General features: G+C 40.0%; 1 protein-coding gene across 1 annotated transcript in view; it reads left to right on the top strand.

The window, feature by feature from the left end:
• The window catches only part of LOC136884022 (integrin alpha-PS5), a 156,085-nt gene that overhangs the window by 114,525 nt on the left and 15,327 nt on the right, over nt 1-26,233 (top strand). The window contains exons 14-21 of the mRNA XM_067156026.2: nt 3,609-3,762; nt 4,104-4,323; nt 5,797-5,981; nt 6,902-6,989; nt 11,184-11,291; nt 14,461-14,839; nt 18,046-18,142; nt 24,084-24,252. Coding sequence (XP_067012127.2) covers nt 3,609-3,762; nt 4,104-4,323; nt 5,797-5,981; nt 6,902-6,989; nt 11,184-11,291; nt 14,461-14,839; nt 18,046-18,142; nt 24,084-24,252 — 1,400 coding nt within the window. The remainder of the gene's footprint in view (nt 1-3,608; nt 3,763-4,103; nt 4,324-5,796; nt 5,982-6,901; nt 6,990-11,183; nt 11,292-14,460; nt 14,840-18,045; nt 18,143-24,083; nt 24,253-26,233) is intronic.

Below are 26,233 nucleotides of genomic sequence, written 5' to 3'. Positions count from 1 at the left end.
TTCTTCCATGTGACCGGTAAGAAAAAGATCCAGAAACCGATCGAATATATACTCCAAAGGAATATGTGGATATAGTCAACAGCATGCCTAGTGTCACTGAGATAGTTGTGAAAACTGAAATAATAATGAATTTTGATAAATGGTGGCCTCATCACAGCAAGAAAATGTGTTGTCTCAAGAAACAGCACAGAATGACATTTCTCATATTCAGAAACACTGTTTCAGCGAATCCCAGTTCAAGGAATTTCAGTATTGCAGTGATAAGCCGGGTGTAGTTAAAGCTCTTCCGTACATTAAGAGTTTTGTTAGTCACACATTTCACTTGGCTAAGAAACACACAATCCTCTCCATGAGCCTCGAAAACTCACATCCTGCTGGAAAGGTTCCCATTAACGACAAGAAAATGGAGGACATAAAGACACTTTTAAAATACATACAAAGTGAAGAAGCAAGGTTATTTTATGATGAAATTATGAAGTGGCCCAGTACTGTGATCAGTTACAAAGAGTCTCAGGTGGGATGACTGGTAAACTGGAGCTGATCAAGAAATTCTGGCTCTTTGCATAGCCATTGCTGAAATGAACCTTGAATGTTATGCTGGATTTTCATTAATCTTTCAGTATCTATGTTTGATTAGTATAGGGTTGTTAATATGCTGAAATAAGATGTTATTTTGTTTTCTTCTAGCTCAAAATTGTTACTAAGACCTTTCAATGACAAGTTGTAAAATAGCAAACTTTGCAATGGAATTCTTAGTGTTATTATTCTGTTAGTTTGTGTCTTATATACCAGGATTAGTTAAAAGGAATCATGTTGAAAGTAATGGTGAGGTGGTGGTGATTATTGTTCTAAGAGGAAGTCAACTAGGCGACCATCCTCTCTATAACACTAATCAGAGAGAAAAAATGGAAGGGGTCTGACACTTTGAAAAATGAAGGTATCGGCCAAAGGAAGACAAGGGCCGCGAAGGGCACAAAAATGAAGGACTCCCTAGGCCTCCATACGTAATACTGTCGGGGTCAAAAAAGAATAAGACTTGCCCAAGGTAGGTCGGATAGGATAGATGAAAGCGAGGAGCCGGGCACAAGTAAGTGGAAGCAATGCCAGACCTCAGTTAAGGACCCCGTGGTCGCCATCCCACTCTCCACAAAGTTCAGAGCCCCTGGGGCCCTTTTAGTCGCCTCTTACGACAGGCAGGAGATACTGTGTTATTCTACCCCCACTCACAGGGGGGTTGAAACTAATAGTATGGTAACTTACATATTATTATACAGGGTGCGGCAGAAATACCTGACGAATTTAAAACTTGGCAATGTAACAAGCCATTTAAAGGTTTATTGCACAGTTGTAAAGAGTAGTGTTTGCCATTTGCATCACATACACACTAGGTTTTGAAAATAATGTCTTCCAAATGCCGACCGTCCTGTTCGATGCACCTCTGAAGCTTCTCCCTGAAGTTCCATATGACTCGCTTGAGCATGTCTTGTGGTATTGCCTCGATTTCTTCACGGAAAATCACAAAACTTTGGTGTTCACCACTCCACGCCATGCTAGCGACTGGCTGGCTGACTGACTGACTAGCCCAGACAAGATGATGCATGTGTTCTTCAAGGCCACAGCCAAGACCGCGCCCCACGACAGTAACACCTGTTTGAAAGCTGTGGCCAATACGACCTTTAGTTCGCTCCAATCTACTGTATGTGACATAAATGGCAAACCTTGCTCTTTTAAACTGCACAAGAAAATTGTGAATATTGTAACTTTTTACCTTGACTACTGATATTTTAATTACATGCTACTGTATACATTTCCATCCCCCATTAGACATTCGGATGTCTAATACAATAACAACTTGTGAATTGTCTAATGGCTGGAAACAAACCATGTACTAGCTGATGATGGCCGTTAAAGAGCCGAAACCGGTACTAGTTTAATCTATTTAAAATAAATTGTGTATTGATTGGTGGAAAAACACTTTTCTTATCTATACCCGCGGCAATTTACCGCACTTTTAAATATTTGTTAATAATTTCGTTGCTAGCCGCTGGAGGGCTTAGGGCTCTCGTTTCATCCCTCCCCTCCCTCTCTCTCGCCTGACGTTGATTATCGTCGGTGTATTGCCAGCTGCGTTCCAGAGTAGTTTAAGTTTTCTTTCACTCTCGCATCTGCCACGGCATATTGCCGTCATGCGACCCCTCGCGTAGTGCATTCGTACATGACTGCATTTCCAAGAAAGTTTCTTAAGTAAAGTTCATGAGGTTTATGGCAGCTTTCAGTGAAGTGTGGTGCTGTAGTTTTATCTTTAATTGTGACCAAATCATTCATTGAAATGTACAAATCGAAACATTGCAGCAATTTGCTCACGCGTGACCTCTCGTGCTCTTTAAAAACTCTCGTAACGTTACCAGATTTTGCGACAAAATTCATTAATTTTTTTACATTGAGAAAATATTGTTAGTGGGTAATTATGTTAGTACTAGTTGAAAGGCAGTTACACAGGGTACATATTTATATTTTTATCAGAGCATTCACCGCCAAAGGAAAATAGCAGCTCATTAAAATATGAAGCGTGAGCAATTTGCTTTCGCGCGACTCTCGCGTTCTAAAACGGGTGCGACCTCTCGCGTGTTAAAGATCCCTGCTACTTGAAAAAAACTCTGCAATCAAAAATTCCATACACAGGTTTCCTAATCTAGTTGTGATACGTATACCATACAAATTTTGTTACATTTGGAAGAAAATTATGGGAGGAAAATGGAAATAATACGTAAAATTAGAATTGGCGGGAAAATGAAAGCAATGTTCAAGTGATGTTGTCTTCTTGATCCATTACCTAAAAGTCACCAGAACAGTAGGCCTATGTTTTTTCATCCTTTTCTTTCTCAGCATCTTCTGCATGAATATTGGCAACTCTGGAAGCATGTCTCTTCCTCTTCTCCAAAGAATGGTGGACTCTACAACGATCCCTCTGTTTACTCAGGAGTCTCTTCGCTACGCACATTGAGCTCTTATCTGGTGTTTCGGCAACTTCTGTACTCTATTGTTCTATGAAACATACAAGAATAACAAAACTTGTATCTTCATTATTCTACTAATAGGAATACGATGTTGCTCAATGCCAGTCGAGTACTGAAATTTTAGTATGTAGCAGGTTAAATTCATTCAGAAATATGGTAGGTCTTAAGGGTCGATTCAGTATAAATATATCATGGTGGGGAGGGAATGCATAATTTCAAAGAACATGCATATTTGATCGAATGGAAACATGACAGTATCATTACGTATCAAAGCAGTTCAACGGATGCCACGCCCATTTCTGCTGTGTGCAGACTGGCAAACAAAGCATTAGTAAAATTATAAATTGTTTGAATTCACTGGAATAACTTCATGACAAGAAACTCAATCCTTTCAATTCAGCCATTTCCCCCCCCCCCCCCCCCCGAAATGGCCAAAATATTGATTTTTATCTCCAGACTGTCGCCTTAGGTGAGAGATTCATGTACTTTTCTTGTAAGTGGAGGTTGTGTTTTATCTTTCACGTTTGTATGTCTGTCTCTTGCTGTCCCCATGTGTGTTTGTAGCTTACTGTGTTTGTTCCTGTGTTCTAGGAGAGGACCATTTTTGCAAGAGCTGTCCTGTCGAGGAAGAAGCTCTGTCTGTCAAAGAAAAGAGTCTCACATTGCCGTACGCTCGCGAGTGTGTCATCTGTACATCAGACCTTCATTTGTCATGTGAGGTCGTTGATGCAGCCAACTTCACAAGGTGAGAATTAAATTGTTTATTATTTATATACTGTATTTTACACCCACATTGGAGCACTTAAATCAAATCATACACATCGAAGTCTTCAAAGAATTAACTGGGAATTTAGCTTTCATCATCTTCCTCCCCTCCCAAAACACCCCCTTCTATCCGACCAGGCTCTTCTTTCTCCTTCAGATATGACATGTAGTTGTATAGCGTATTGACCTAAACCCTTCTACATGAGTTACTGTTGAGTGTTCCCCAACAGGTATATCAAAGCTTGTTGAAATCGGTTGGACGCAGGGTCTGGCCTATCCTTGGGAGATGTTAATTCCTATATTGCTTTTCTCTGTTTCCAGTCTGAACAATCAGTATATCCTGGGTTCAAACAACAAAATCTACCTAGTCATTAATGTTACTGTTGATGGTGACGTGTCTTATGGTACTTCACTCTCCATTAAACTTCCGACGATTGTGGATATCGTTAAACTTCCATCGGAGGACTGTGTAGAAGTTCAGGACTTCCTGACACATAACATCACCTGCAAGCTGAAGGGAGCAGTTCGTCGAGGATCACCGGTGAGAGAAGTTCCCTCATTTGTTGAAGACTGTTACAGTTACTCAAGTCTGTTTGGGTGAAAATCTTTGTTTTGTCAGTGATTACATTAAACATACCTGCTTGAATACTTGCCAAGAAAGTGAGATTATTCTTATCCTCTCTCATCCTGTCTATAAACCAAAATCCCTCTTAACATTCTCATTTAACCTCTTAACCGTGGAGTTTCCACTGAGAAACAAACATTCATAGCAGGGAATATATTTTGACTGAAAACGAGTTAATTTGTCTCGCCCATTATCATGACGCGGGTGACGAGTTACTCTTCCGCGAAGGACAAATGAACTCGTCCCGTCCGCCATGCGCTTCCGCGAATGACGAAAGAACCCGTCTCGCCCATATCCATGCATGCCTTCGTGGAAGATGAGTTATCTAGTCCCGCCCGTTTTGCCATAAATATGTCTTTACGGCTGATGGACATCTGAAAATTTACGTTACGGAAGTTAGCGTCACAAAATGTGTGATGGTAGTGTAACCCTAGCGACTGTGCACACTATGTATTATCACTAGTGGTCATCTGAAATTAGCTATGGCCAAGAGACATATTTATGATCATGAAGGAACAAATGGTTTCTTTTGATTTGCATTCGGAAATCCAAACCATAATTCCAATATTGATATGCAACTTCATTATGATACTCTGCCTGATTCTAGGTAACAGCTATGCCACTGTTGTAATTAAATTTTCGATTACTACTACAATGGTTTCATTCCATTCCTGAAGGGGACGGCGGGCCTCCTAGATGGTAACACTGTCTCTCAGGCCAGGAGCTGTGCGGTGAAGGCGAGAGGATTGGCGGCCATGGCTTATACTAGGAACTGTCCCGGCATTCGCCTCAGTTCAGGAGAATAGTAAACCATCTAAAACCATTCTCAGAACAACCGACGGTCCCTCTTTGTCTCCTGAATACTGAGGCATAAAGCCATGGTAGAGCCGTGGCCATCCCTGCTATGCTCGGTTGGCCGGTCGGAGTGCAGAGCTGTCGAACCACAGACCAGTCATGGCCACTTGTAGGCTGAGACCCATTCTGATTCCACCGACCCAAGTGTTCTTCAATTAGTCTCTATTTATAGTATTACAGACACAAGCTTGCTGCGAGTTTCACCACTTGTGTTCTCTTTCTCTATCCAAAGAGCTCTCATCTAATTCGTCAAATGAATTAATGAGATGAAGAATAGTTTCATCATCCAAACGAGCAAGCTTAGCAAAGAAAATGCAATTAAATATTGGCATGCAGTGTGGCACAGCAAGTCTGCAACCTATTGATATCTATAAAGCCCAGTAGATAACAGTTCTCGAAGGCTCTAACAGATTAACTTTAAGAGGCCTATTTGACCTGCGGAACATATACCTTGTTAGCTCTGTAATATGCACTACACAACCATTTTAGATTAATGTGGTTGTGAAGATTCAATGTTGATGTTCTTGATTTCAGAAAACTATGATGCTGGGTCTTGACATGATATCTGTCAAGACAGCTATGAACAAAACGACAGGCATCGTCCCCGATGTGGAATTTCAAGTGGAGGTCAGGTCGAAGAGTGAGGAGCTCAATATCACTGACAACACTCTCAAATATAATCTAAAGGTCAATTCTGATGCTGATTTTAAGCTATTTGGGTGAGTACATCTTGATGTGACTTCCTAGAGGATTCGCCAAGTGAACTTTGTCAGTTGTCATGAAACATAATATATTTATTCTAATGTATGCACACAACAGGAATCTATAGTGTTGTGGACACCAATTTTGACAAGCTTTTGCAGGTTAATCTACATGGCTACAAAAACTACACCTATTTATTCTCTCAAATTTTTGAGATTTTAGCATTTCAGTTTTTAAACATCAATTTTCATCATCACACTTAAAAATGTTTAGAAGGATTTGTGTTTAGATTTTGTTTAAATCCTTAAATATTTGAGTTTTGGAACTTATGAAGTTCTCACTTCTCTCCAAGATTAGAGCCATACCAGTTTGCCAAGCCCACTCAAATATATGAGCGACATCATCACACCATTCATCACAGAGACTGGCTGGCATCATAACTATGCTAGAGTGGGGAGAAGTGAGGACTTCATTAAGATAGGTTCCAAATTTCATTCACTGTATTCAAGTGCATTTCTTTCCTATTCAAGTGCTTCTCCACTGTATTCAAGTGTCTTTCTTCCCTATTCAAGTGTTTCTCCAATATATTTAAGTGCCTTTCTTTGCTATTCAAGTGTTTCCCCACTGTATTCAAGTGCCTTTATTCCCTTTTCAAGTGTTTCACCACTGTATTCAAGTGAATTTCTTCCCTATTCAAGGGCTCCTCCACTAAATTCAACTGCTCCTTCACTACATTCAAGGGTTCCTCCGCTCTGTTCAAGTGCTTTTCTAGCATATTCAAGTGCCTGTCTTCCCAGGTGTGAAAATGGGAAACGACACAATATTTTCAGGGCTGCCGACAGTGGGAGTTGAACCCACTATTTCCTTATTGCTAGCTCACAGCTACATGACCTCAACACATAGCCGGACGTTGATTACTGCTATGTTATTATTCCAGGTACTCGAAAAACGAGTTGTATCCATACATCAAGAATGGGGAGGAAGTGGGTGGAGATTTCAATGTGACGTTTCATCAGATATATCAGGTTTGTACATTTATTTTGAAGTTATTACATTAAACTCTCGAAGATGGCCTAACCACTACCCGAGTAGACAGCCACATCCAAAGGGCACACTGTTGTCTGGCAAGTGGATGTACTTTCTTTTGGAAAGGGGAAGAAGGACACAGAGCTTGTATTCATAGAATTGGATTTGCAGAAATGGAACAAATTCCTTGATCACCTTGACAAAATCTCTCCCGGAATAAGTGACAATTATCATGTTCTCACTTTAATAATAATAATAATAATAATAATAATAATAATAATAATAATAATAATAATAATAATAATAATAATAATAATAATAATAATAATAATAATAATAATAATAATAATTGTTTTACATCCCACATCCCACTACCTACTTTTTTATGGTTTTTAGAGATGCTGAGGTGCAATAATTTAGTCCTGCAGGAGTTCTTTTATGTGCCAGTAAATCTACCTACACAAGAAGCTGATGTATCTAAGCACCTTCAAATACAACTGGACTGAGCTAGTATCGAAAATGCCAAGTTGGGGTCAGAAGGCAAGGGCCTCAACCGTCTGAGCCACCCAGCCTAGCTCTAGCTCTTTGAATTGATGCCATACCTGTTGTCGCTTTTAATATGTTTTAAATTGGTTTTATTATATCCACTGGTGATGTAACGTAACTTCTGAAAACTGGTTATGGATTAAATATTTTGCGCTGATATAGACTGTAATTTAAAAAACCACAGTTATAGTACATAAATGGAATGAGTAAATATTTTGAATCATATATAAGGATTTTTCAGATGATGTTTTGCACTATAGAGCAATAAATAAGATACATGATCGTGAGAGGCTGCAGAAAGATGGACGGCAGACAGCGGCGTGATGGTTGTTAGTTTCACCAAGAGATAAACTCCCCTCAGCTTTAATCACTGCGTTGATGGGGTTAAAGTTCCTTATGGGGATCACTAAGTACCTAGGTGTTAATATAAGGAAAGATCTTTATTGGAGTAATCACATAAATGAGGTTGTAAGTAAAGGTTACAGATCCCTTCATATGATTATGAGAGTATTTAGAGGATATGAAGGAGATGGCATGTAAGTCACAGATAAGACCCCAGTGTGGTTTGTTCTTGTTGATTTCTGGTAAATTAGTAGTGTAATATAGTAAACTCGTGTCCTCATCCCGAGGTGGTGCAGCTCTTTTCCGGCTCGTCAGCGGTGTACTATTTCGACCACATACCAGCCCTCCTGCCATTCTTAAATTTTTAGCAGTACTGGGAATTGAACCCGGGCCCCTGCGGGAAGCACCTCATAACACTAACCGTTACGCTAGGGAGGTGACGGTAGTGTAATGAAAATGTTGGAATCTTTTGGTTGGTAAGACTTTGGAGTAAGGCAATGAGTTGCTCAATTAAGCGCTATGTTTCAAGCATTCAGTGGGGAGGCGGCATGGAATGATATTAGAAGACGAACAACCTTGAATGGAAATGTTTAAAGTATCAAAGATCATAATATGAAGGTAAGGCTTAATTTTTTTGGCTTTACATTGCACTGAGGGCTGATGACGTTAGATGTTAAGCCCCTTTAAACAACAAGCATCATCATCAACATTGCACTGACACACAGATAGGTCTTATGGTGACAATAGGATAGGAAAGGGCTAGGAATGGGAAGGAAGTGGCTGTAGCCTTAAGGTACAGCCCCGGTATTTGCCTGGTGTGAAAATGGGAAGCCACCGAAAACCACCTTCAGCGCTGCTGACAGTGGAGTTTGAACCCACAATCTTCCGAACACTAGATACTGGCCGCAATTAAGCGACTTCAGCCACCAAATTCGGTAGAGGACTTATTGGGGCAAATATAACTTTAAAAGAAGAGAGGTTGGGGATTGGAATAATTTATCGAAGGGATGTTCGATATGTTTCCGAATTCTCCAAAATCATTTAAGAAAATAATAGTATTAATGTTATTGGTTTTACATCCCACCAACTACATTTTCATGGTTTTGGAGATGCTGAGATGCTGCAGTTTTGTCCCACAGCAGTTCTTTTATGTGCCAGTAAATCTACAGACAAAAGGCTGATGAATTTGACCACCTTCAAATACCACATGACTGAACCAGGATTGACCTTACCAAGTTGGATGAGAAGGCCAGCGCTTTATTGCCTGAGCTTCTCAGACCGGCATTTGAGAAAATATTAAGTAGTTGTTTAAACTACTAGGTAATCTACCACCCAGGCAGGCAAAATCCATAAATACAGGTCAGTAGGCAGCCCAGTACAGTACTTTTCGAAAGAGGAAGACTTGCTCTTTCTCGGGAGAAAAACTGCATTCGTTTATCTTCACTAGTTCATGTTCCATGTGACATTCAGTGTGTACCGGTTCAGTTCAGAGATATTTGAAGGTGCTGAAATCAGCCTCCCAGTAGCGGCGATTATGTGGGGCGAAGGGGGTAGTCGTTCCTCTACTTTGTGGAGAAAAAACCAATTTTTATTCCATTTCAGTCACCTGAAACTGGGAATTATTTTTAAAGAAGCTGCCTCTGTGGATCAGTGGTAGAGTGTCGGCCTCCGGATCTCAAGATAGTGGGTTCAAACCCAGCAGAGGTAGTCAAATTCTTGAAGAGCAGAAAAAGTCCATTCGACACTCCATGTCATATGATGTCGGCATGTAAAAGATCTCTGGTGACACATTTCGTGTTTACCCGGACAAAATTCATTAAATATCAGCCACAGACGCCCAAGAGAGTTTCGGTTTATTCAGTCTGCCATCTAGTAGGCCTACAGTAAAACAGAACATCCAAATTGACGAGCAGACCACCAGATGGCGTCAAATTGGAATGTCTGCACTTGGTAGCTGAGGCCATACGATTATTATTATTATTATTATTATTATTATTATTATTATTATTATTATTATTATTATTATTATTATTATTATTATTATTAATTTCTTTTTTTTAACAAAGCAGTATGTATAAACCCTGATGTCTTTCCAGCTAATTCTTTTTCTATAATTTATTTAATTATCAAGAAGAGTACTTTGCAGAAATACGCAGAAAATTGTACAGTGCCACAGCATGTAGTGGAGACCTGCAGAGCAATGGGTAGCAACGAAGGGTAGCTGGCGTGTATTTTTATCAAGGTCACCCACTTACCGCGCGCATTGGTCAGTCTGGCAGTCTTACTCGGTCAATGTGTCTGTTCTTATCTATCTAGTGTCAGTTACTTAGTGTGTTGTCAAATACTAAATTACTTTTGAATTGTATAATCATGCCAAACTTCTATTTAGTTGTAATTCATGCATAATTGCTGTTCCTTTGGTCAAAGTTTCATTGTAAAGTACTGCTATTAGCACACATAAGTTGGTAAACTGTGAGCCTTCTATCGAAATTCGCTTAGGGAGCACCAAAAACTTACCATTTTATAGCAATTTCTTCCCAATTTGATATATTCACCCCCACCCCTAACACATCCCCAACCCCCCACCCTGCAAAACTCCTTGAACCTGGGAACTTTTCGTTGTTTATAAATTACACCCCCGCTCCACTTCCAATTCCCAATCGCCGCTACTGCAGCCTCATGTTGGTAGATTTACTGGCACGTAAAGGAACTTCTGCAGGACTAAATTCTGGCACCTTGACGTCTCTGAAAACCATAAAAGTAGTTAGTGGGACGTAAAGCTAATAACATTATTATTACATTCAATGTGAATCGTCCCTGCCTCTGTCTCCATCCTATCCAAGGCCAGTAGTAGCAATCACATCGCGCAGAAGGTAGTTGTCAGCAGGCGGTGATATTTCTGGAATTCTGAACAGAAGTGATAATGAAAATGAGTTGAGAAAGTCTGATTGTGAAAAATTGAGTTGTGGTAGTGGTGACAATGACAGACCGAGAAAAGCAACAACGAATCAGAAAGTTCTGAAAATGTTGTTTGTAATTCAGCATCTTGTATCAGTATGGGAGTGGGGACACAGGTTTTATTGCCACACCCTGTTCTATTTCTGGGCCAAAATGCTGACAGTTTCACAATTTGAAAAGGCATAAAGATCTTGAATACTTCAATTTCTGTCTACATTCATTCATCTCTCTTTATTAATTTTCCACTTGTTATTTGTCCATCACTGTGGAATCAACCTTGTGATTTGTTCATTCTTTGTTCATTTGCTCTGGCTCACAACTAAGACTGATGGTTGTTATTTTTGCAGGCAATTAAAACTGGTCTGAGTCCTGTGCGGGAGACGAAGGTGGTGTTTTCTGTGCCAACGCTATGGATATCTGAAGGCACACATTTTCTCTCCATGTCCAAGCCTGAGGTAATCGTATTGCTGTTCATTCAACTTAGAGGATATATAAGAAGGAGCAAATGCTATTTGAATCATTTATTTCAGAAACAACATAAAGTCACTTTTTTGGTCATTTTGAGTTAACAGAGAAGTTACCTTCTTTATATACAATATATATACACACACACACGGTTATTCAAAATGATTGTTGCGGTTTCAAATAATCATAATACACAGTGCAATTGATGTAGGAATACGAATCTTGTTTTATTGTATACTGTAACTCATAAAGATTTGTTTTACATACATTACAAATGCTCAATATGTGCACCTTTTGTCACTCTACACACATCTACTCGGTAGTCCATCTCTTCCCATGCATGCCCCAATATGTCAGCGGTGAAGGCAGCTTGGATGCGCTGCTTCATTTCCAGAATATTCATCGGTAGAGGAGGAACAAACACTTGATCTTTAATGTATCCTCACGGGAAGAAATCACACGTCGTTAAATCTTGTAAATATGGTGGCCAAGGTAAGAGCATCTGATCACAATCCGTTCTGCGTCTGATTCTTCGTTGTGGTAGTTCTTGGTTTAAAAGTGCTCTTGAGGTGGTACACCATCCTGTCGCAGCATGTAATTGTCCCTGTCGTCACTCAACTAGGGTAACAGCCATATTGTAAGCATGTCCATGGAAGTCAGTCGTGATACTGTCTGTTCACTGAAGAATTTTCCTACTTGAAAGGCATCTCCTGAAAGAAAAAAGGAAGAGAGTTGATAACATTCTCAAGCTAATGGAGTATATCCCTCAAGAGGAAGGAACTGCAACATTATGTGAAGAAAAATTACAGAACTGCCCGGTGTGAAAGTAATATAATTTTCACAATGTTTCTAGGAACTGGAACAATCAATTTGTAGAAATTAATGTGTTAGTTTTATGGTGCTATATTTTTCATTTAACACAGACAGATGCTGGAGGCAAAGTGCGAGGGCAAGAGAGCAAGTGGAAGACCTAGAACAAGGAGGATTGAATCAGTGAAGAGTGGCATAAGAAGACAAAATGTAGACTGGGACAATATTGTGGAAAATGAATGGTGGAAGGAAAGAGGAAGATGGGGAAGTGCCATAAATACTGCAACCCAGCAGGAGCTGGATAAGGGGAGATGATGACGATGACGACGATGACGACTTTCACTACTAGCTGCCCGAGGAGTTTGCCATTGCTGAGGCCCAGCTATTTTTGAAAACTACCTACTAGACTACTGAGTTCTACATTAGAGCATATTAAAGAAATCATTATTGAAAAAAATATTTACAAAGGACATAACATTGTTTTTCTCACTGTTTTTATTTACACCTCATCTGAAGCAGCCATAAGGAAACATATCCCAATTATATATTATTTCTAATGGAAACTAATTGAACAAAGGCAAAGGTAATAGAGGAAACCAAGTACTCAAGGAAACTTGATCTTGAAATTCTAAAGAACAGTGTGGGAGAAATAAAGAAGGAAAGGGACCTTATTATGACTCCATTTTACACTTGTAATGACCTTTTCTTTTCAGGATGTAATGTCTACAAAAGTTAAAACACAAATGTTCACAATGTCAACAAACTTCTGGGTGATGATGATGCTTGTTGTTTTAAGGGGCCTAACATCGAGAAGAACTTCACTACAGAAATCATGCTTAGCAGCAAAAGCTTTCTCCTTTTTCATACCAAATCTCTGTGTCACGCCTAATTAAGGGTCCTTGGTATACGCTCCTGACATCTATTGGCTTATATTACAGACATGATCTAAAATATACGGTCGCAAAAGCGTGCAATTTAAAATTCCGGATAAACACGTGTAATGCTTGGCTAAGGTTAAATACGATACAGAGCCCTTATCAAAAGAGTCAGTATTTTTATGATAACAATATCCTTGTAAGGTTTATTTTTGTAATTTCTTGTGATTTCTGAAAAGTCACTGTTCACTGACTTGTGTTGTTTCTGAAATAAACTATTCAAATGTAGTACATGTTTCAGTCTATGTGACCTTCAGTTAAAAAAAAACATAATTATGTTCCATTAAATTAATTTTTTTTAATGTATTCACTATCTGACTGTCAGACGAAATACAAGTTTGAAGAAGCTCTTTTTAACTTTGTTTAGTATAATCTCAAACTATGAAGTGTATTTATTTATTTATTTACTTACATACCACTGTGAATATTAGAAAGAAACAACCCAGTGTCAAATCAAGTCAGAAATTTTTACCTCTTGTATTTTTTTCTTTTCGAATTGAGCCTCTTTGGATTGTGTGTTAACAGCCAATCTCATTTTCATTGTCCGTGTCTTGTTCGTCTGCCTGTCAGAACACTGCTATGTTAATGTGTGACAGCTGATAACATAACAAGCGACAGGAGATAACCGGGATTTGAAGGAAGCCTTTTTTTAAACAGATGGCACTGAAAAGTTATATTAATAATTGTGATGTTGAAAAATTGTATTCTGTATTTGCAAGCTAAGTCTAAATCCTTTCAAACTAATGAAGTGAAATCTTTTGATCAATTGTGTAATTTCAAAAATTCCTGAATGAAAGTAGTATTGACCCTGAATTTAATATGTTACCTTGCAATCAGAAATGAGCAAAGTATTTGAATTCACATATGTTAGTTGATTATAGTTCAGGGTTATTAAAACTTGCAGAATACTTCCCTTCTATACCATGGCACAATGCAAGTGTAGAAAGGCTATTGTCATTAATCTCAGCACAATGGACTGATAATAGGAACCATTTCAAACTAGAATCTGTGTAAATTCTCGTAATGGTTCAATTAATCTGAAGGAATTTACATGTGTGTCTTTTTATAAGTATATATTAGACTCGCCAAAACTCCTGAAGGCAACTGAATTTTCAGGAAAATACCAGCAAGGCGTGTAAATTAGTTTCACTGTTTAAATTTAGTAAGAATTTACTGTATAATATGGCAATGGAGACATTTTGTTTATGTATGCAAAAATTAGAATATATAAGTCTAAATTCAGATTTTCAATGGAGGATTTTTGTGTTGTCTTTTTTTTTTTCTTGGCATTGTCCTCCTTTCTAAATAGCTTTGTCCTCTTTTTTAAAAATCTATTTGCATTTGGTCAATGTACGTCCGTCCTATTACGTGCTCCCTTTTATATTACTTATCAATGTGTGTATTTGTCTTTCAGGGCAAGTTGAGGGGTCAAACGGTTAAATGCAGCAGCGACGGTGCCATGAACTTCTTAAACCAAAGTACCGAGGTTCTGAGTGATACTGAAAATGATATAGACGGTGACCTTCAACAAGGAGAACAAGTAGAAGAGCGTGCAAAAAGGTCCGTATTGAGCGTCGAGAGCGAAGAACATTCAAACTACGAGGATCTGAACAATACAGACACAAGCGACGGCTTTAACTATTTCGATGATGAGTATCAATCCAACAGAACCTTCTATCTTAACTGCTCAATGCCTGAAGTGGAGTGCACCACCGTCACCTGTCACGTGACCCATGAGAAAGCGCAGTCCCTCGAGTTTGAGCTCGCCATGCTTCTCAACATCTCAGCTCTTGGTAAGTTGGCTAAGCAGTTCTCAGTCCTAAAATAACTCTCTTCATGTACCATATCGTCATCAGATTTCAGGACTATTGCTTCACTTTCCTTTCTGTTGATGGCTATGATGTCAGCCCTCTGATTAGAGTCATCGGTAGAGATGCAGTGAACCTCCTCGTGCACCTCCCTTCCACTAAGTAACTACTTTTACGGTTTTCGGACACACCGTGGTGCCAGAATTTAGTTCTGCAGAAGTTCCTTTCTTGCCAGTGAATCTACTCGCGTAATCTACTGACACTAGCGTGGCGTATTTGAGCACCTTCAAATACCACCGGACTGAGCAGGCATGGAACTTGCCAAGCTGGAGTCAGAGCCACCGAACCTGGCACTCTGCACGCAAAATTCTACACGGGGTATAGTACATGAACGAAACGAAAGACGTATTCCGCATTTTAAAAAATTGAGGAAGTGGACTGTTATCAAATGCATGTATGTATGTATGTATGTATGTATGTATGTATGTATGTATGTATGTATGTATGTATGTATGTATGTATGTATGTATGTATGTATGTATGTATGTATGTATGTATGTATGTATGGACGGACGGACGGACGGGGGTGGGTATGAAGTGAAATTAATCTTCGTTGTGAGTTTTTATGACCAGATGCCCTTCCTGATGTCAAACTCATCAGAGCAGTTCATGAGATGAAATAAATGACTTGATATATAATAGACTAGTAGGAAGGGAGAGGGAGAAACCCGGTGCCAGTACATAGCCTACTGTTGTCGAATAGCTCCATTGGGTATGCTCAAAGCTTAACGGATGAATCACCATCAACAGCGTCAAATGCACTCACTCCATATAAGCACTGTAGAGAGGTTTGTAATTTAATCCAGGCTTTTGGCATGCAGTCTAGTGGTTAGAAATTGTATACCACCACCTCGCCTGATGGTGAAAATATTTTCGACCAAAGGGTCTCTAGCCGGCTAACTATGGTTGGAGCCTTGCATGGATGTGGATATACATGGATTTATCCGTGGATATCCACGATGTTAGTGTCTTGGCGCATGCAAACTCTACGCCAGTGGTGATAATTTCTAAATATTGAAGTTTATTCATTTTCACTCAGGTATACTCTTATTTTTGCTTGTGGTTAGGCGACTTTTGACAGTGGAATGGGAGAATGGTGATATATAAAAGAGCCTTAAGGCCATAAATCTGACCATAGCCTACCTGGCTGCTGCCCGCAGTTAATGAGAGGAAGGAACAAAGGTTGTTGCAAGAGAAAATCCCTCATAAAGCTGTGATTGTAGAGGTTCTGGTGCCAGGTATCGGGCCTATTGTACAGGGTCTTTATTTATGACAGTTTAGTTGCCGGCTACGGTGCGTGCGTATGTACGGCAGAATACGGTGCTCAAAATCATTATCATGCATTTTATTCACCATGTTTACAGTTTATGCTGAAAATGTTCCCCATGCACTGCCAAACATAATTGGCATCTCCTAATGAAATTTTTGGTTACTCTACCAAGTTTTTCAGCACTGATGGATGCAATTGCAGCTCTTATATTGTCTTTAAGCTTAGTGTGTGAGGGTTGTTCCCATAAACTACATTCTCCACAAATAAAAATCACATGCCATTAAATCTGGGCTACAAGGGGGCCACAGATTTTTACTTATGATCCTTGTACCAAACACGCTTCAGTAAGGAGATAACAACCTTTACGTCTATTTTTATTGTTTACTGAACCTGTACATTTTAATCTCTTGGCAAGTTGTTTTATTGTCCGATTGATAGGAATTGGTCTCCCTGGAAATTTCACTCGAAACTTTTGTCTTGTCTTAGCGCATGATTTCTGCACTTAATGTAAATATTGTGCAGATGTACACATTCACATTAACGAATATTTCACATACATTACTGCACTATACACAATCACAATAAAACACTATACAATACGACATACAGTACGCAGTAGCTTCATTGAACACCCTACTATCTCGGAGCTCAGCTCTCAGCAACTGCAGGAAGTGCCGGAAACCACGTGCACTAGCAGCCGGTAGTGGCCTGTCATCGGCAGCCAAGGTCAAGCGAGAAAGTCCTTGCCAAGCATAAATAAAGACCCTGTATTATGTTAACAGATCTATCCGTTCCAATAGCTTGGGTGTAACATAAATGAAATGAAAATCCACAGCCTGTTTCCAGTCGTTCAACCGGGTCAGGAATGGAATGAACGAAGTCCCTATCTAGCGGAAGGATAGGAAATATGCCGCTTGCCGAAGCCTGTTGCACTCCTCTGGGGCAATGATAAATGACTGATAGATGAAATGTTAATGGAGAGTTGCTGGAATGAAATATTACAGGGAAAACTGGAGTACCCGGAGAAAAACCTGTCCCATCTCTGCTTTGTCCAGCACAAATCTCACATGGAGTGATTGGGATTTGAACTATGGTTTCCAGAGATAAGAGGCCGGTGCGCTGCTGCCTGAGCCACGGAGGTTTCGGGGTGTAATATACTGTAGTTATTTACAACATCTGCTGATATTAATTTAATTTCGTGTGGCTATTTGTAGCCGAGTGCAGCCCTTGTAGGCAGACCCTCCGATGAGGGTGGGCGGCATCTGCCATGTGTAGGTAACTGCGTGTTATTGTGGTGGAAGATAGTGTTATGTGTGGTGTGTGAGTTGCAGGAATGTTGGGGACAGCATAAACACCCAGCCCCCGGGCTATTGGAATTAACCAATTAAGGTTAAAATCCCCGACCCGGCCAGGAATCGAACCCGGGACCCTCTGAACCGAAGGCCAGTACGCTGACCATTCAGCCAACGAGTCAGACTATCCGCTGATAACCATTCACGGATGCAGGTAACCATTTGCGGATGCGGATATTTTTTATATCCATGCAGGGCTCTAACTATAGTGTCAGACCATATAGATTTGACACCTTAATGACCATGTCTACCAGGAGGGCTGGGCTGTCATCTAATACATTTTTTAAAATAATTTGTATTTCTTGCCCCAGATCATTATTTTAGTAACAATATTCCTGCAATGGAGTAGCAATCCACCAATATTTATATTATTCCTTAAAGTCTAATGTTTATATTCTCCAATGATACCATTTTGAGCTCTTAGAAAGCAGTGCCTCATCGATTCATCTAGTGTCTTCATTTGATGATATGCCATGGATACTTGACATGCCAATTTTATTCTTTTACAGAATTGCTGATGGAAGATAAGGACATTATCCAGTTATCAACAAATGCTAAAGTGTCTATTGTTAATCCTATCAACATGACGCATTCAGACAGTAATGGGTGAGTATTTTGTCTGCACAAACCAGTTGCATAAAATGTAACCAAAATCTTCAGCTGAATATTTCCAAGACTCAGCTCATATCTATTAACTATTCCAAATTACCAAACTCTAAGGAGTTTAAACCAATTGTGTCTGTAATTGCTAGACACTGAAATCCCATACTCCTGGAGTTGATATTATTTGCCCATTAATTGCAAACATATATAATTTCTGCCTCAGTTCTGGAACATATCCAGGGATATGGAAAGATGCCATCATAAATTGGTATTAAAATAAGAGTCCCCAGCTGTTTACTTATCAGGCTATCGGCCGGTCTGTACACTTTCAAATCTATCCAAACCTTTGAACAGATAATTCATTGACAGCTAACAAATATTCCTTGTTTGACTCTTTACAGTCAGGCTTCAAGATGCAGCACAGCACGACCACTGCTCTATTTAAGGTTACAGATGATATTAGATATGCAATGAGTAAATAGCTGGTCACATTACTTGCTCTTCTTGATTTTAGTACTGCATTTGACATGTTAAATAAGATATATTGCTGGCCAGATTAAAATTCCTTAATCTGAATAAGACTGTTTTACAACTCTTTAGCTCTTACACTGAGCTCGATAGCTGCAGTCGCTTAAGTGCGGCCAGTATCCAGTATTCAGGAGATAATGGGTTCGAACCCCACTGTTAGCAGCCCTGAAGATGGTTTTGCGTGGTTTCCCATTTTCACACCAGGCAAATGCTGGGGCTGTACATATAGTCATAAATTTTGACTTAAAAAATATATCATCAATGCCACGACCGCTTCCTTCCCACTCCTAACCCCTTCCTGTCCCATCATCACCGTAAGACATATCTGTGTTGGTGCGACGTAAAGCAACTTGTAAAAAATAATTTTTTTTAAAAAACCAGAAAAATTAAGCTGTTACCTCGCTAACTGCAGACAATGAGTGGTTATAAAGAATGAGACTTCTCATTGGCCAATGAAATAAACAGGAGTCCCACAAGGTTCTATACTTGAACCATTACTTTTTATTTTGTATGTAAATGATATATCATCTCAATTGAAATATTGCAATTACCATTTAAATGATGACATTCAAATTTACTATCGCACACAATTGGAAGATATTTGCTTATCAAGAGACAGAATAAATTTTGACTTAAAAAATATATCATCAACTTTCATAAATTAGTCATCATTGATTTGCATTTAGGGTTATTGCTCAGGTGGCAGATCCCCTATCAGTTGTTTATCTAGTCCTTTCTTAAACGACGTCGGAGAACTTGGAAATTTATTGAACATCTCCCTTTGTAAATTATTCTACTCCCTAATTCCTCTTACTCTAAATGAATATTTGGACCAGTTTGCCCTCTTCAATTACAACTTTATCTTCTGACGTCGGTTGCCCTAATATCGCCAAGCCGGAGAAAAACTAAAACTGATGGTACAATAACACAATGAGAGTACTGTGAGAATGAAAAATGTGCAATACTTATACTGATCAGCCAGAACATTATGACCACCTACCAAATAGCTATGCCTTTGCTGGAAGGACCTAGTGTTTACAGTGTACTATGTCTGCTGGTATAGGCTAGAGCAATTTTGTTACTTTCATTGATCAGTCTCTGTCTTATCCTTGGCTTTGACAATATGAGGTATGAGCGGTGCTAGTAATGTCATTCCTTATGCAGCCAGTCCCTGCTATGAATGGTGTGAAAATGTTGCTCATAGGGTCGGTTGGTGCATGCATTTCAGTGGGCTTGGCAGACTGATATGTAATAGCAACTTCTGGCTCGGTGAGGAAAGCAACGGGAAATACCTCACTCCTCATTTCCCTAGTACACCTCTTCAGTGATGCCTAGGCCATCTATGACAGCTGATGGTGGAGCTGTTGAGGATCCAACCAGCCTTAGGGCTGAAGACTGAACATACATACCTAATAGCTGGAATGTCCACCTTTGGCATGGATAAGAGCGGCAGCGCATCTTGGCATGGAACCAATGAGGTCTTGGTAGTTCGCTGGAGGGAGTTTGGCACCATATCTGCACATACAAGTCGTCTACTTACCATAAATTCAAGGGAGGGGGCAATGACTCTGACGGCGCGTTCAATCATATCCCAGATGTGTTCGATCCAGTTAAGATATGATGAGGTGGGGGGCCAGCACATCAATTGCCACTCGCCACTGTGTTCCTTGAACCACTCCATCACACTCCTGGTCTTGTGACATGGCGCATTATCTTGTTGAAAAATCCCACTGCCATTGGCAAACTAACCGGCTAGCCGGCGGACTTGAGGGAAATAAAATACCTCTCGCGGACCAAACACACAACACCCTGTGAGTGGGGGACGCAGACGAAGAATGCACCCACTGTATCCCCTGCCTGTCGTAAGAGGTGACTAAAAGGGGAAACCAAGGGATGATTGTCTTAGAACCATGAAACTACTTGTGATTAGTACCACCATGGGTCGCTTTTACTTGCGCGTAGCACCACTATATTAGGTACCAAATAGGTTTGTGATTAGTAGCACACAAAAGCACTGTGCGGTCGGCTTTTGCAGTACCTGTGATTAGTACCACCATATGAGCAGAACCATGGAATGTTAGCTACCATGGTTCTGCCTTGCCTGTGATTAGTACCCACTATATGAGGAACACCACAGGATAGTGCAGGTCCTTGTGGTTAGTACTCTTATGTGATGAATACCATAGGATTGCGTTGCCTGTAAATGGCGTCGCAATGTGAAAAACACCATAGGTCTGTATTATATGTCGAATTTCTTAACCTGTGAGTAGTACCATAATGTGTGGAATACTGCGAGTCTTTGCTACTTTTGATTAGTACCGCAAAATGACAAATACCATGGTTCTACCTTCCTAGCAATAAGTACCATTATGAGGGGCCGATGACTTGGATTTTGGAACCCCTCTAGACTGCAAGCATCATCGATTCAGTGTTATGCTATAGCAGCAGTCCCTTGGTCAGTAATACTATTGTTTTACGTCAGTTTCTGTGAATGTAAGTCATTGTGGGTCGCATCCACTGATTGTTTTAAATTCATATCCATCCATTCATTCATTCATTCATTCATTCATTCATTCATTCATTTGTTCTTCATTTTCACGTTTTGAATTCTGGTCAGTGGAGGATTTTGGACTTTTAATTTGTCATTCCATTTCGTCTCATTTCGTACCATTAGGGGCCGATGACTTCGATGTTAGGCCAGTTTAAACAACAAGCATCATCATCAAGCCATTGGGAAACATGAACGTCATGAAGAGGTGTACATGGTCTGCAACCAGCGTAACTGAGCCGCCGCCAGCTTGTCACTGTCCTGCAGTACAAGTGTCGAGGATCTATTCCCGTGCAAGACAACAGATTCACACCTTTTCATCGGCATGGTGAAGAAGGTATCCGGATTCGTCAGACCCTGCAATGCTCTGCCACTGCGCCAACATCCATTGATGATGGTTACATGCCCATTTCAGTCGTAGTTGCCGATGTCATGGTATTAACATTGGCACATGCATGGGTCGGCAGCGGCGGAATTTCATCCTTAGGAGTGTCCTGTTTTAACAGTCTGCCCAGCCTACGACGTCCGACATCTGTAATGAGGGGTGGCTGCCCAATCTCTCGACGTTTGGACGTGGTTTCACCTTGCTTTCGCCACTTGTTGAAGAGACTCACCACAGCACTTCTCAAACACCTGACATGTCGTACAGTTTCCGAAATGCTCATGCCGAGCCTCCAGGCCATCACAATCTGCCCTCGGTCAAACTCAGATAGATCGTGCGCCTTCCACATTCTGCACACGGAGAGTATCCTCACTGGAACTACATGCACCATGTGTGTGTCTGACTAGCAGTCACTCCTCACCAGGTGACACTGCTATCGCCTGGACAGGTTTATATCGATAGTAGGTAGTTGGTCATGATATGCTGGCCGATTAGTGTATCATTTAGAACAAGAATAGATTCTCCCACTTATAGCACTGATCTTACGGTTATGAGTTAATGAATAATTGCAAATGTTGTGGGACACAATTTATATTGTCACTTAGGAACCATTACAACGTAAGGACAAAATGTATAGTTTTTTCACCACAGGTGAAAAAGAAGTATCAAACTCAAAAAATGGTCCAGAATTCTCAGGAATTGGTCTCTTACAATGAAATAGCTCAGCTAATTTCTAAGTAAGAGAAAAGAACATAATTTTTGTACCTATTTGTCCATGTTAATTATGCAATATTGAACTTCCACATTTGGCTGTGTTCTGGTAGCTACGCAGTGTTTATTCTTATGCTACAGTCACTTGCAGGAGCAAGATGGGTCAGCTGTGAAATGTTCGGCTGAGTACAGCTTTCGTGTCAAGTTCATTAGCCAGTCAAAGTTGAACCAAGACTAAAGCAGTTTCTGCAGGACTCTGGTCTATACACTGATCCATTTCCTGTGGATAAAAGCATGGAACCAGAACCAGCAGGCATTCACAGGAAGATTGTGCCTGTCTGTCTAACAAGTGTGGAAGTGTTGCTCTGAATTTGCAGTACAAGGTTGAATGACTCTGAAGATAAAGATACATTTGTTGATACTGTTATGTGCCAGCCCTGTGGTAGCCCCTTTTGGTACTTCTTGGAAGGGACTAGTGAGTCAGCCAATCGAGGAGCTCCCAGCCGACCGTGTATTGTCATCGCCGGGTGACTTAACTGGGAGTTTCTTGGAGATACAATGAGAATATTCCGTCTCAGCCCACATCGCAAATATTCTGGTGCACATTGCTGGAGCTATAAAAAGAGAGGCTAGCCACGGACAGTTTCAGTGGCTGGGCTGAGGGTGACAGAGGTGTTAGCTGTCACTAGTGTCCCCCACTGAGGTCTGAACAGCGAGCGTGGTTGTGGTGTCGGAGTGTCCAGTGAGTAGCTGCATTGGAGATGGAATATGGGACAGAAGATTGTGTACTGCCTTGGAGTGTTGGGTGTTTGTGTACTTCTGTGGACTGAGAATCGTTGTCGAGTCAGCGACTGGAGCAGCTATTGTTAGTGTATTGGAACAGCGCTAATGGTCATTTTGTGAGGAGTACTGTCCTGATGTTTAGCACTGTTGCTGTTTAGTTGTCACTGTCTTAGACTGGAACAGTTATTGAATGTTATGTAGCCAATAGCAGTATGTTCGAACTTACTTGCGTTGTGGGGTGACTGGACTTGGAAAAGTGAAAGGCATATCAAATAGGATTAGAGCTTCCTGTCCAGCTGTGAGAGATTTTTAAATAGACAGCAACAGGTGTGGCTGTTCATGGTTTGCGCGCGCGTCCCAATCAGGTGGACAAACCACCATGAACAGCGTCGTAAGCCCTCACTCTATGTGAATACTGCGGAGAGGTTTGGAATTAAATCTAGTGATTAGAAATTGTATACCACCTCTTCTCCTACCCTACCAGCCAACATTCTGGTGGTGAAAATAATTTCGACGAATGGGACTAGAAGCAGCTAACCACGGTTTCAGAACAGAGATTTGAAACTTTAACGATCATGAGCACCAGGCAAGCCTTCATAATTAGCCTGGGTGAATAGACAATAACAACTTACTTTCCTAATTTGTAGTGACTGAGCCCGATAACTGCAGTCATTTAAGTGCGGCCAGTATCTAGTATTCGGGAGATACTTGGTTCGAACCCCACTGTCGGCAACCCAGAAGACGGTTTTCTCTGGTTTCCCATTTTCACGCCAGGTTAATGCTGGGGCTGTAGCTTAATTAAGGCCACGACCACTTCATCCCCACTCCTAGCCCTTTCCTGTCCCATCGTCACCATAAGACATATCTGTGCCAGTGTGACGTAAAGCAACTTTTAAAACATTTCAGTGTTGTGTTCTAGTTTATTTTAGTTGAGAATTATTGGCAGTCTTAAAACTTATATCTGATTGTGCATTTTCCACCTGTTCTTGTAGCCCTGATCATGCAGTGGTCACCTCCATCTTCATCCGCAAAGAGCTACCACCACAGGCCCCACCATTGGCCCCGCTGCCACCTGAGGAGGGGGTTGAAATCTGGATCATAATACTGGCTGTAGTGGCAAGTGTTCTCCTGCTTGTCTTGCTCATCCTAGGGCTCATCAAGGTGAGTCTGTCAGTTCCTTTGGCTTATATCTCCTATTTTAAGAATTACAAAATTTTACCAAGCATTTGTATCCAGAAAAATAAAGTGATTTAGAAAGAAACATGCATATAAAAACTTGTGCATTGACCTAAATAAAATTCATACCTACAATGCTTTTTGAAAACTAAATGGAACTCTGAGAATACCACATAAATGTAAAATCATAGTGGTTTTCTGAAAGTGATGGGCAGTCTGAGACTTGATCTCAAGGTTTCTAGCAAATGACCTCTCTATCGCTCACAAGAGGTGTTGAAATATCTTAAGAGCATTGTTCCTGCAATCGTGTAACAAGCAGCATGTAATAAGCCTATGCCTAGGCAGAACTGAATGTTGTTTATGCCAAGTAAGCCAACCACAGGTCTCCTAGATTCCATAAATACTGTAAGTGTCAACGAGCAACTAGGCTCTCACTTCTAGTGGTGGGATATTTGATTCCATTTATATTACTGAGTCAATGCAGTGATCCGATTCACGGCAAATTAGAGTCACCCTGTGAAATGTGTACTGTTAGACAGCAACAGCAGCATTCAATGCTCACTGCTGTCGTCAGGTCTTTATTCCACGAACTACTTTCCTATCCATCATCCAACTTACAGGTTCAGATTTCTCCTGCAGCCACCTCTTCGCATCATGTTTTTACCTCACAAGTGACAACTCCATTAAATAAGTAGATAGAATTAGATGAAAAAAATATCTGTACGCACAATTATCTGCATTTAGGGTTGTCGCCTAGATGGCATATTCTCTTATCAGTTGTTTGCCTAGTCTTTTCTTAAACTATTTAAAAGAACATGGAAATTTCACTGTATTCACGGTGTTCCGATTCAACGTCAGTCAGCTCACTTACTCACTGTCCGTGTATACCCGTGATTCACAATTAAGTATTTATTTATTTTCCACCTAGTCGATACAATGTTTGCTTAAGGCAATTTTTAATGGTCAAAAGTGGTACATGTTTCGTATATTATCAACATCTTCAGCCACATAACACTGTTTAGATGAAAAATATATAAAATTGACAAAGTAATGCTTTAGAGGAAGTGTCCTTAAAATTAACATAAGATTGACAAGATTAAAACAAACAAATAACTCAAGAGAAAATATATAAATTATTTCTACAATAGAAAGCAGTCGTCAAGGAAACACTTGTACAATATTCCATAGAGAAATTGTCCTAATAAATATTCTTTTCTTAATAATTCATGAAAAAAGATCAATTTATAAATTAAAAATTATACAATTTATAAGTAATTATCGAAATGAAGAAATCCTGATATCACAGTGCGGCTCTTATTATTAACGTAGATGAAAATATAACTACTAATTCCTAGTTGTCAAATCTTATTAAGCCTGCTTTCCTTTGGAACAGTAACTCCTGTCATTCTTTCACAGTTTTGCGCCGGGTGTAATATTGATGATGCGTTCTTCCTTGCTCTTGCACCTGAGGAGGTGGAGGAGCGGGGGATATAGGTGTGTCAAGAATTTCCTTGCTGTCATCTATAGCTTCAACTGAGGAGGAATAAGTTGTAGGGCTATCTGTAGGTGGAGAAATTCCAATTCTTTTTTCTTGATCCTTCTCAAGCATTTTCAAATATACTAGAATTTGATAATATAATGGATTCTTATATTCTACAGCCTCATTAAGGTTATCATTTTTCTTTACAAGTTGGTCTAGATGAATGTACAGGTCTTCATATGTGTTCTCTTGAGTTATTTGTTTGTTTTAATCTTGTCAATCTTATGTTAATTTTAAAGATTACTTTGTCAATTTTATATATTTTTCATCTAAACAGTGTTATGTGGCTGAAGATGTTGATAATATACGAAACATGTACCACTTTTGACCATTAAAAATTGCCTTAAGCAATCATTGTATCGACTAGGTGGAAAATAAATAAATACTTAATTGTGAATCTATTGAAGTGCGATACGGACCATGAAG

Source organism: Anabrus simplex, chromosome 12, assembly GCF_040414725.1.
Source record: "Anabrus simplex isolate iqAnaSimp1 chromosome 12, ASM4041472v1, whole genome shotgun sequence".
In the NCBI taxonomy this organism is placed as follows: Eukaryota; Metazoa; Arthropoda; class Insecta; order Orthoptera; family Tettigoniidae; genus Anabrus; species Anabrus simplex.
Note: the sequence above shows the minus strand (reverse complement) of the source record. Positions and strands in the feature narration are given on the sequence as shown.